The sequence below is a fragment of the Hyalella azteca genome, unplaced genomic scaffold, assembly GCF_000764305.2.
Source record: "Hyalella azteca isolate HAZT.00-mixed unplaced genomic scaffold, Hazt_2.0.2 contig14470, whole genome shotgun sequence".
NCBI lineage: Eukaryota > Metazoa > Arthropoda > Malacostraca > Amphipoda > Hyalellidae > Hyalella > Hyalella azteca.
In genome coordinates, this window is record NW_025944352.1 from 76,834 (window position 1) to 87,896 (window position 11,063).

General features: G+C 39.4%; 1 protein-coding gene across 1 annotated transcript; it reads right to left on the reverse strand.

The window, feature by feature from the left end:
- Positions 1–292: 292 nt before the first annotated feature.
- On the reverse strand, positions 293–7,870 carry LOC108669605 (microfibril-associated glycoprotein 4). The gene is made up of 6 exons (XM_018156983.2): positions 7,379–7,870; positions 4,477–4,548; positions 3,958–4,186; positions 3,601–3,703; positions 2,854–2,984; positions 293–2,064 (listed from the first exon to the last, which is right to left on the reverse strand). The coding sequence occupies exons 1-6, from the start codon at positions 7,769–7,771 to the stop codon at positions 1,877–1,879; spliced, it is 1,116 nt and encodes a 371-aa protein (XP_018012472.1). The 5' UTR covers positions 7,772–7,870; the 3' UTR covers positions 293–1,876.
- Positions 7,871–11,063: the final 3,193 nt, after the last annotated feature.

Below are 11,063 nucleotides of genomic sequence, written 5' to 3' on the forward strand. Positions count from 1 at the left end.
CAGATGTACGTGGTGCAGGATCTACAGGCAATAAAGCCATGGTGACAGCCTGATAGGAGATTATTTACAGTCAGACGATCGATCAATCGATCCCTCACAACAGATTCCATTACCTTGCAAACGACACTTGTCAAACTGACATGGCGATAGTTTCCCAGGCAGCTTCTGTCACCTTTTTTGAACAATTCAGTCATTGAGCTTCTTTCTAGTCTGCCGGCAAGATCCTTCGTTTAAATTTTTTTAATGAACTTTCCTGCGAGCGCTGTCCCAGATGTGTCAATAAAAGTCGTACTTCGTTATTCTACTTCTCATATTATTACACTCAGGCCTATTCTTCAAAATGTTTCACTCCGACCGAACTTACTTCTAGACATGAGGTTGTACACCACAAAACACTTGTGTAGAAGGGACGTCCAATCTTATCATCCGACACATGCTAATGAGCCACGAAAAATTGGTTGCCAGGGAAGAAAAATAAGAAATCACTGGCCTACATGGCACCTATTGGTTCCCATAAAGAGCTATCAGATATATGCAGGGAAAAATTAAGTTTAAGAGTTTTGTTTAAGAATGTTTTGTTCTGTTTAAGAATGATAATGTAATTGTATTAAAAATATTACACTAATTTGTCATCCCTTTAGCAAAATCTAGCGATGTGAAGTCAACAAATTGAATTTTACAAGTTTATCAACAATTTAAGAAAGAAATAGCTTTCTTTCACAACCTTGAAGTTTCAGCTAGAACACTCAAAGATAATCTATATAGTGACAACCCTCGTTTTTTCTACTAATAATTCTTTTAAATTTCAAATAAATTTTTTCTGCAAATTCTCATCTACATGCTTATTCTGTATTCACTCAATTAAGATAAGCCTGGTCAATTAAATTCCCTAATTATATTAACAATTGCAGGCCTATATTAATTCTTTAACTTATCTCATGGGCTATTATTACTTGCCTAATCACATTACTGATTTACTCATCAAATGTCACTTGGCTATTGGTTTCGTTAGCGGACATATCACTGAAGGTAATCTTTAGGATATAATTTGGTAATTTAATTTTTGAATTTAGGATATATAAACATTTATGCTCAACTAGTCTCGGCATATTTCAGCAGCCATTATTAAAGTTTGCCTTAATTTGCAGCAGATCACCTGGGCGACGCGATATTATTTTCCACGTGAACGACATTCAGGCGTTGCAGCAGTCCATGCTGATGTTCTTAAAACCGATGGAAGACAAGACCGGCCAGCTGAAGCTTCATCCATTATATGTATACCGCCAAATGTCCCAAAACATGTCTTAAAAGTCCCGCATATCCTAAAATATTTAATGGATGTCCTACAAATCCTAAATTTTTTACATGTTCTAGAGTGTCATACATGTCCTAGGACCTCGAGCACTCCCTACAAACCATGAGCATATCCTACATCTCCTAGAGCATGTCACAAGAGTCATAAAGCATTTCTTACTTGTCCTACATGTTTACGTGCATGTCTTACGTGTGCGAGATCATGTCTTACTTGTCCTAGACCTAGAGCGTTTCCCGCAAGATCTAAAGCAGGTCTTACATGTCTTTGAGAATGTTCTAAATGTCCTGGAGCATGTTTTGCATGTCCTAGAGCATGCCCTACGTGTCCTACATGACTTCCGCCTGCATGTCGTAGACTAGAGCATGCCCCGCATGTTCTACAGGACTTCCTGCATATCCTAGAGCATGCCCTACATGTCATACTGGACTTCCTGCATGTCCTAGAGCATGCCATATGTATCCTGGAGCACTTCCTGCATGTCCTTGCGCATATCCTACATGTCCTGGAGCACTTCCTGCATGTCCTTGCGCATATCCTACATGATCCAACATATTGTACATATTAATCCTTTGGTCTGATCAGGAGGGTGAGTTGAGTGACGTGTGCCTGGTAGTGAGTATCCCAGGACAAGAACTTTCCACGGGTAAGCTCGGCAGGTCTGTCGCCGCCGTACACGCCTGTAGGGTTCACACGCGAGCATCTGTTGTACCACCAGCCACCGCCACCGTTCAACCCCGAACAGCTTCCGGCTGAAGAATCGAGAATGCATTTAATTAATCCGAATTGGACATCAAAGTTAAGTAGCTCTCATTCAAAAGTTACTTCTATAAAATTTGTTAACAGCTCTTGTTATGTTCTTAAGTTTTGATCCTACGTTCATTATTGGTGAGCCCATTTATTTTTATCATTTGTTTTGAAAGGAGGAAGTCAGGACACGGCATTATATCTATAGTTACGACTTTGCAAAATTCAAGACGAGCTAGAAGTTGAATGAAGTTTTTTTCACTGTATCATGATGAGTTTTACTACAGATATTTTGACGATGTTCTGCAGTTTACTTCAGTGAAATGTAATGCGGCAAACAGACACTGATCCTGGTGTCATCTTCCGTCATGTGTGCGTCATAGGACATTATAATAATACTTTTTTCGTTAGTTAGCTGTGTTGATGTTGTGAGTATTTTTAAGCTTTAAATGAAGGTCATGGTCATTTAAAAGAATAAATTAGTATTGCGTTTAGTAAATTACATAAAAATCAAAGAGTGAAATAAGGTCGAATTGTGTCCTGCATATTCATCATTGACGTCGCCATTGATAAAGTACGGAACTTTTAACCCAAGAACTTCACAAAGCCCACTACACTAGCGATCATTACCAGTACCTGATACCTTCACAATCACCTTCCTATCTCATCTTTTCAGTGCCTGCACTCACTCGAGTGCTGGTGTGTGAGAGTATGGGGCATACAGCGAATGTTCATGATTTATTGAACGTTTATGAAATGTGCAGATAAGCCAGCCTAACTCTGCTCGATCTCACCGTCTAAATCACGATCACGATCGATGGTCGAGAACTGCATGCCGTCGTTGTAAGCGAGGGCATCGAAGGCAGAGATGCCCTCGGCGTCGTAGCCGCCGACCCTCAGTGTGTACTCATCACCGCCTTCCACTCTGGTGGATCAAATTACACTCATAATCCTCTATGGAGAACATTGATCTGGATATCATAACGTTTTTTCCGTGTAAAGCTAACATTAGATATATTTAAAATCAGTATTAGTGGTATATTTCAGATTCAAGCGGATCTACAAAAATTAATTCATTAAAAATTTGAGCGAAATTTACCAATGAAAAAACTTCCTGTATAATCAACATTCCCTGTGTACCCTAACACTCCCTCTGTACCACAACACTCCTACTGTACCACAACACTCCTACTGTACCACAACACTCCCACTGTACCACAACACTCCCACTGTACCACAACACTCCCTCTGTACCACAACACTCCCTCTATACCACAACACTCCCTCTGTACCCCAACACTCCCTACGTACCTAGCACCCCCTCTGTACCCCAACACTCGTTCTGTACCCCAACACTCCCTCTGTACCCCAACACTCCCTCTGTACCCCAACACTTCCTCCGTACCCCAACACTCCCTCTGTACCACAACACTCCCTCTGTACCACAACACTCCCTCTGTACCACAACAGTCCATCTGCACCCCAACACTCCCTACGTACCCAACACTCCCTCTAAGCTATAACCACGGGGCATGACTCACCTGAACTCCCGGTAGCGGCTGCTGGTGCGCTCTGCTCCTCGGACGATTTCAGCCCGCAGCTCCTGCGGTTGCGTGGTCGTCAGGAGATGCAAGTTCTCCAGGCCTGATCAGTCGGAGTCGGTATTGTTGAATTTGACAGCTATGTTATTTATGTATGCGTTAAATATAGCCACATTTTATGAAACGAGATCCTTAAGGTTTATTTTCAGAGCCTGTTACGCTCAAATCGAAAATATTAAGACTTTCCAATAAGAGCGGAAATCTACATAATTAAAAATCGCTATTTCACGGTCCATACAAAAGTTTCCTCGCATAGAATTGCACAATAAACGTTATTAAACATAAGCCCAGTGTTACCCAGCCAGTATTCGCCAGTGGGACTGCCGAATCCTTCTTCGTATTCCTTGAAGGTTCGACTGAAGTTGAGTTGAGGCTCCTGCTTCTGGCGCCGCAGGAAGACCGTCCAGCCGCCGCCGTCCGTCGTGTGGTCGCAGTAAACTTGGACGGCAGCGCCGCTGGGGTAGATGGTGTACACGCCCGATGTCTTCTCCGGCCGCTCCGAACAATCCGCGGGAGTGAACAGCACCTGGAAAAGTGAATAATTAACAGAATTGTGTCTTATTTGTGTGGATTCAACATTTTTATTAACTCAATTTGGTCGCCATGTCCTAAAACTTTAATTTCGTCTGAGGAGAATCCGAAAATCGAGTTAATTCAGATTTATTTGGCCGTTCGTGCAAATAGTGTTGGAAGTTTTTTTTTGCATTTTCCTTCTACATCCTTTTATAAATTAATTTATAGCCATAGTTCAAAATTTACAGTACAGGATAGACAAGAAACATTTAAATATTTCAATTATTATTCCTTTGTATATACCGTCGTCTGATCAGGTGTGATGATGCTGGACGGAGAGGTAAGTGGTGGTCCAGGAGGAAGTGGCAGCGGCACCTGGTTGATATATAAAATTTTGAGTTTTCGTTCAAAATTTCAACAATGACATTTATCAATCAGATAAAGGAAAATATATACAGTTAGTTGGTAACCCCGGCATTGACCGAACTCGATATACCCTGTAATTTTATAACATGATATACCGAATCCTGTAAATAATAACAAAAATTAGTTGTGCGAATTAAAGTGGGAACCGTTCAAACCCACTTTTTACATAGAACTCTCATTTGACTTTCGTTTCTAAATGGAGGAAATTTTTATTTTTCCAAATTAAATGTAGATATTGCAATAAGAGAATTAAATTTCATTATATGTTCAAATCATTTACTCCCATTTTGTCACTGTCATATTATTCCACTATAAATAAATTTTCATGTTCAGGTAACATCCCGACAAGTATCCTGTTTACGCGCCCCAGCCGCCCGTACAAAAATGAATTGCCAGGCTTCAAACTCTGTAGAACGTGTAAACTTTGACAAAAGAATATAAAGTGATATATTCTGGAATAATTACTTTGGTTTACCAATACATTGACATTTAAGGTGCAGAAACTACGCTGCCTAGGCTTCAGGTGACCAGACGGGCCCTATAGCTGAAGAATTGAATACTGATACAGTTGCCTGAATAATGGCATTGATTAAGAGAAACGAATCAGAAGTTTACTGTCACATCCAGTGTGGATGCGACGTGAAGTATTCGTAAGATCCCTTTAGTTCTTGACAGAATCGTAGTTAGGAGCAGCGGGACCAGCCCGATATTTGCCTATTCCAGCTGCTGTTGCTGCGAGTGGCTCATCAGCTGCGCTGCGCTTAACCCTCTACCGCCGTATGTCACTCTCCGGGAACATTACTTTAAACTTTAAATATACATAAACTATTGAGTGTAGCAACCTGAGGACGTTCGTACGCAGCGGAGATCATTTTAAAGTTTTCGTACGTGGCCACAACCATCAGTGCAAGTCATTTTGCGCTCACTAGAACGCATCCTTTTTGGGACGTAGGATTGTGACAATATTGCTCCGGTTACTCATGTCAGGCGGTGAAGGTCCCCCTTGAAAATCGAAGAAATTGCGCATTCTGCGTTTATCATCTCTTTTTGTAGGGAAACTGTTACAAGAAGCTGCAGGAAAAGGGAATAAAATATCTGAAATAGTTTTTTCGTGAGGTCTTTTTGAACTTTTACAAAAACATTTTTTACCCGTTGTTTATGAAGGGTTCTTTAATTTAGTCTGAATTTATTTATGATTATTCACGTTAATTGAAATGTTTTAAGCCTTTTTTTTAGCTACGGAGAAGACGTGTCGAACGAAAGCAATTTTATACTCTTGTAGGCTTTAATTTTTGCATTAGACAGTTTTTAAGCTATTATAAAATGACCATTTTATAACAATGTTTACAAATTTATATATTTATATTTAAAAAATGGTACATATAGAACACATTGCAATTAATTCGCATTAATTGCAGTGTGTTTGCACTAGATTTAAAGCTGCAAACATATGACGCGTTCAGTGATCCAAATAACATGGATGTACATCCAATACTTTTTGCAAAAGGCTGTTTTGGATCTTCATTAAATGACCATTTTATATAAATAAATATATCAGAAAAGTACATTTATAGCTTATTATTCGCGTTAAACTGGGTTAAATAGATCTGAAGAAGCATGATATTACCCCACAATACGAGCAATTAGCAATGGGAACGCTTGGACTACAATATCAAGTATTAAAAAAACGTTTTCTTTTTCTCAATATATTTTGTTCATTTGGGTCCTCTGCAGAGAACAATTAAAATTTAATAAGAAAAAACATTTTAAAGATCGATCACCTCCTATGATTTTAAAGCTACACCATTGGGAGATATATCATTTGATTCGTAAAGGCAACATCTAGCGACTCTTGAAGACCATTTCCTGATTTGCACTTGTTTTGGGTTATATATTAAAAAAAACTGTGAGGATGGGGGAGGGGGCAAATGGGGGCAAAATTAAAAAAACTCAAGAAACAATCGGGGAAAAATAAAATAAAAATAAAACTTTTAGAGTAGATATGTATTTGCTTCAAAAGTTGAATGATATTTCTCTTGATGTTGTAGCTCATGCACAAATTGAGTGGGGAAGATAGATTTTATAATGGACCCCCTATTCAATGATTTATATGCATTTCAAGTTTTCTTTAACATTTTTCAAAAAATTCATGGGGGCAAAATGTTTTTTTTAGTGATTTACACATTCATACGAAGTTTCAGAAAGATCGGGCATTTAGTTTAGGTGATAATTTTGAGGTGAACCTCTTAAACTTAGTTCGTGACGAGTAGTATTTTATAATTGTTTACATTCATCATCCTTGTCATAGTTAGACTATTTTCACAGTTTTAGTAAAATTTTACTTCCTCTTGACAGAGAAGCAGATTCTAAATTATCACAGGAAGAGTTCGTGCAGGAAGACTAGGAAACCCCATTTGCGTGACTTGAAGATCGTGTCACGCTATGAATTATTAATTTGCATCTTGAAATTACTCGTTGAATATTCTGAATATTTATGTAGATTTTAATCCCAATTTTTTGCTGATTATTTTTTCTGTACCTTTATTTATATTTATCTGCGGTATATCTGATCCCGCATTTTAACAATGAAGAAGTAAAGAGGGAAATCAAAATACGACGATGTCTCCATTGATGTGTTCCTGCCTGGCTAGTGTTTAGTGACTCTTGAAATTCTACCCACCACATTTAAAAATTATTACACATTGGAGGACTATAGGAGGTCTGTAATAAGAAATTTAAGCGTCTGAAACTACTGTTACAAAATAGTTGAATATTTTACCATCGCTAGAGTAGTGCCAACGCTGGGTGGGGCAAACTCGCCACTTTCTAGGATGCACCGCCGATAAGCCATCAGGTAAACGATCACATTCACAACTGACGACTTCATCTTCTCGGTGCCGCTGGTGTCAGTCCTCAAAACATCCGCAAGTTCCTGAAGTTCCTCGTAAGTTCGTTGTTGCTGCGGGGTAAGCTTATCGATGCTGATATCGCCTTCGCTACGAGCATTGCCGATGACGTTCAGCGCTGTTAAGACGCTGGCAAGACATTGATTAACGGCGCCAGCGGTCGGTGGGCATCGCTGTGCGGCAGTTTGGCCGTGGCCCTCCGACAACAGAAGTACAGTCAACCACAGTATGTGCAGGAAAGCGAGACGACTCCTTGGTGCATACATTTCGCGTTCCTATGTAATTCTTCCGAGTTTCTATAGCCTAATCGCAAGACAAAGCACTTCGAGTCACTGTACCATCAGCCGATGTACTGGCTACGAGAACACAGAACCCTGCACTGAAAGGATGGCATATCCTATGCCCCGCGGTCAGACGTTACCGGATCTGCATTAGAGATAATACTATTATGAGGACAAGTGACATCTCTGAGGACATCTATGCTGCAGCATTGCGATCAAGTTGAAAGTTATGATGTTAATGCTTGTTGAAAAGAAGTGCGAGTGTGGTACTTGAATTCATTGCATGTCACTGACATAGGTCTATTATTTAAAATATGCTGGCTGCTTGTATAAAACTTAAGGTTCCGTAATAAATGAACCGCAGGCTAACAATTAACGAATCCATCAACACCTTCAAGCCATTTTGTACAGTTATCTATCCTAAGTTCGTGACAGCTAGGTGAAGGGCTTATCTCAAGTTAAAGGTTCTGTATAACTCTCGATAAGCTCCAATCTAAACTAATAGCATATTTCCTCTAGGTATAGCATTTTATTCTCATTTAAAGGAGAAATGTTTGTATTAGTGCATGGTGTTCTAACTACGGAACAAACGCACACACTATTTTTCTCTGATCTTGTAACGGAGTTCCAAGTCCTTGTTTCATTAGGTTTAAAGCCAGGCACCGAGATAAAGACACGAAGAAACTATTTTTGGAGTAACGATTCTAAGAAAACTAATCGTTGTTGGTGAATGGGGGACGCAGCCGTAGGCCACAAATTACACTCATAAATAAGCCCTGGAGCCAACGCCCAGCTTCACCATGCATTAATTAACTTTACTCAGCCTCAGAACTAGAAGCCGCGGAGTACGCATAAACTCCGTAATCCAGACAAGCGCCACTCTGCCGAAAAATAATAACGCCCTAGGTTTTCAGCCAATGCTTAGGCATGCTCACTCATAAGCAAGCAGTTCCCCATGCGGCTGTATACCTACTTCTTCCTTGCCTCATGTGGTGGCCTAGCCTATTCACGCTGTCCGGGCTCACAAACTTCTTGCAGCCAATGACTGGCTCTACCAGCACACTTGGACCGCCTTTCTGAATTCTTGACGCCAATGAGGTTAGGTTAGGTCCGCTCAGATTTGTTTCAGGTGGAGAAATATTGAAACTTATGTAGCTTAGGCCGGAAGATGTTTGGCCAAATGCAGTATGGCCATTCTTACTTTTAGCAAGCTTATTATGTGGCCGTGGACATCCGGCGCTATGGCTTTGAGCACTTGACTTCATAGGATGTTATGCCCTCTAGCGTTCTTACCTACGGAAACAAATATGAACCATGTGTGAAGTTTGGCGAAGCTGGCCTCCGGCATGTGCCCAGATGAATGCACACATCCGGGCGGGACAGACAGGATGTTGACGAAACTGACAACTTTTCCTCATAAGCTCCTTTGGTTTCATGTATCACAAAATCCTGTGTTCTGTAGTGATTCGGGAGTATTATTAAAATGAAACAGTATTTTATATATTCTAATGCCTATATTTCGAATATTAAATTCGGATTCGAATATTTAATTCAAATTCGAATATTAATTTCGAATATTAAATTCGAATTTGAATATTGAATTCGAATTTGAATATTGAATTCGAATTTGAATATTGAATTCGAATTCGAACATTGATTTCGAATTCGAATATTACCTGCAAACCCCGACTGTTGTGAACATTAAATATAGTATATAAAATATTTATTGTAAGCCAGTTAATCATGGCCAGTCTTAATATCTATAATATCTGATAATTTTATTATAGTGTTAAGATTTGGTAGTAACAAATATTAGCATTCAGTAATTCACGATAATTCAGGGTACGCAGCGCTAATTTCAAATAAGCTCTATGGCAAGAAAACCGACATGACGCCAGGCCCCATTCGAATTTCTGGCGCGCCAACAAATGAGTGACTAGATCTTTCTCATGCTGCAATCTAGTAAAATACGTAATCCACTGGGTGAGTGTTGAATTTGCTAATTGTTCATGTTTTTTTTGTAGAAGTATATTTGTTTTGTACTTAAAGTCTACCGCTCGATAATTTTGTACATTGATAGTTATGTCCTGTTTAGGAATTTTATGACGACTCACCTTAGCTTATAGGGTTTAGCGTAGTTATGTTGACTGAGATCTTCATTATGCTGAATCTGTTTGTGACACCAAATGAAGTTGAAGTTTTTAATTTCAATCGGTATATCTTTGGCTGAATTAGTGAACTATATTCAATGTTACTTATATTATGACCTTACCTTGTTCACTGGTTTCCTTCGCGCATTTTATTTTACAGTTTACTCAGAACATACTATATCCTATAAGCCATAACCTCCTTATACTTGCACGGATACGATACTTGCCATCTTATACTTGCCATCCTCCTGGCAAGTATCGTATCTTATACTAATACTTGCTATCCTGATACTTGCCTCCTTATACTTACCATCTTTTCATGTCTTCTAACTAAGTCAACCTCCCGCCCAACTACCAGAATAAAGTAGCCTGAAGATTTCTTCTACGCTTTATCATTGCAGCCAATGACAAATGAGTACCTGGCTCTTTCAGGGTGTTGTGTAATGCAAAAATGGTTTTGGCGGGTCAGCGAGCTAGTGATGGTCGTAGAACTAGCAGTGGGCATTATAAGTGCCCGGAAAAACTGACCTATCACCCCTCCCTTACCTATAGTTGCCACTACTAGGATGGGGAATTGACACATATACACATGTTTTATTATCCTACCCCAAATTCCCAGTCAAGCAGCAATGTGGGCAACGAAGTCGATTATGGTGGGTTATGTCATATCGCGAAAGATCCGCCCACTCGATGGTTTGGCAGTCGAGTTTCCCTAGACAATCTTTACAGATACACGGCGAATTTTCGACTGTGGGTTTATCGCTGATGATCGAAGTAAACGAACGTCGCACCGACAACAAATATTTTGGTTCATATAACTTATTTTAGTTCATAACTCGAAAACTGTTAATGATCTCGTGTCAAAATACGATCATTTGTGTAATTGTGTAAAGATCTATAAATAATTCAATATAATTACATGAGTTTTAATTTAGATAATTTATTTCTTTAGAATTGCCTGAAATTTTAAGTTATGAGATACGTCACGACTTATCTATAGTCCATTTGCACTCGAATTTAGAGAGATGTGTATAAGAGACAGGTTATATCCGGGGCAACCTAGGTGAACATGCTTTATTGAGAGTTGGTTGCATTGGTTGCTAGAAAAAAAGGCTCACAGTAGAAAT

Coding starts and splice junctions, on each gene's coding strand:
- LOC108669605 (XM_018156983.2), bottom strand. CDS start 7,771: ATGTATGCACCAAGGAGTCGTCTCGCTTTCCTGCACATACTGTGGTTG. Junction 4,549..7,378: donor TTGGCACTACTCTAGCGATG/GTAAAATATTCA, acceptor TATATCAACCAG/GTGCCGCTGCCACTTCCTCC. Junction 2,065..2,853: donor TCGTGATCGTGATTTAGACG/GTGAGATCGAGC, acceptor TCGATTCTTCAG/CCGGAAGCTGTTCGGGGTTG.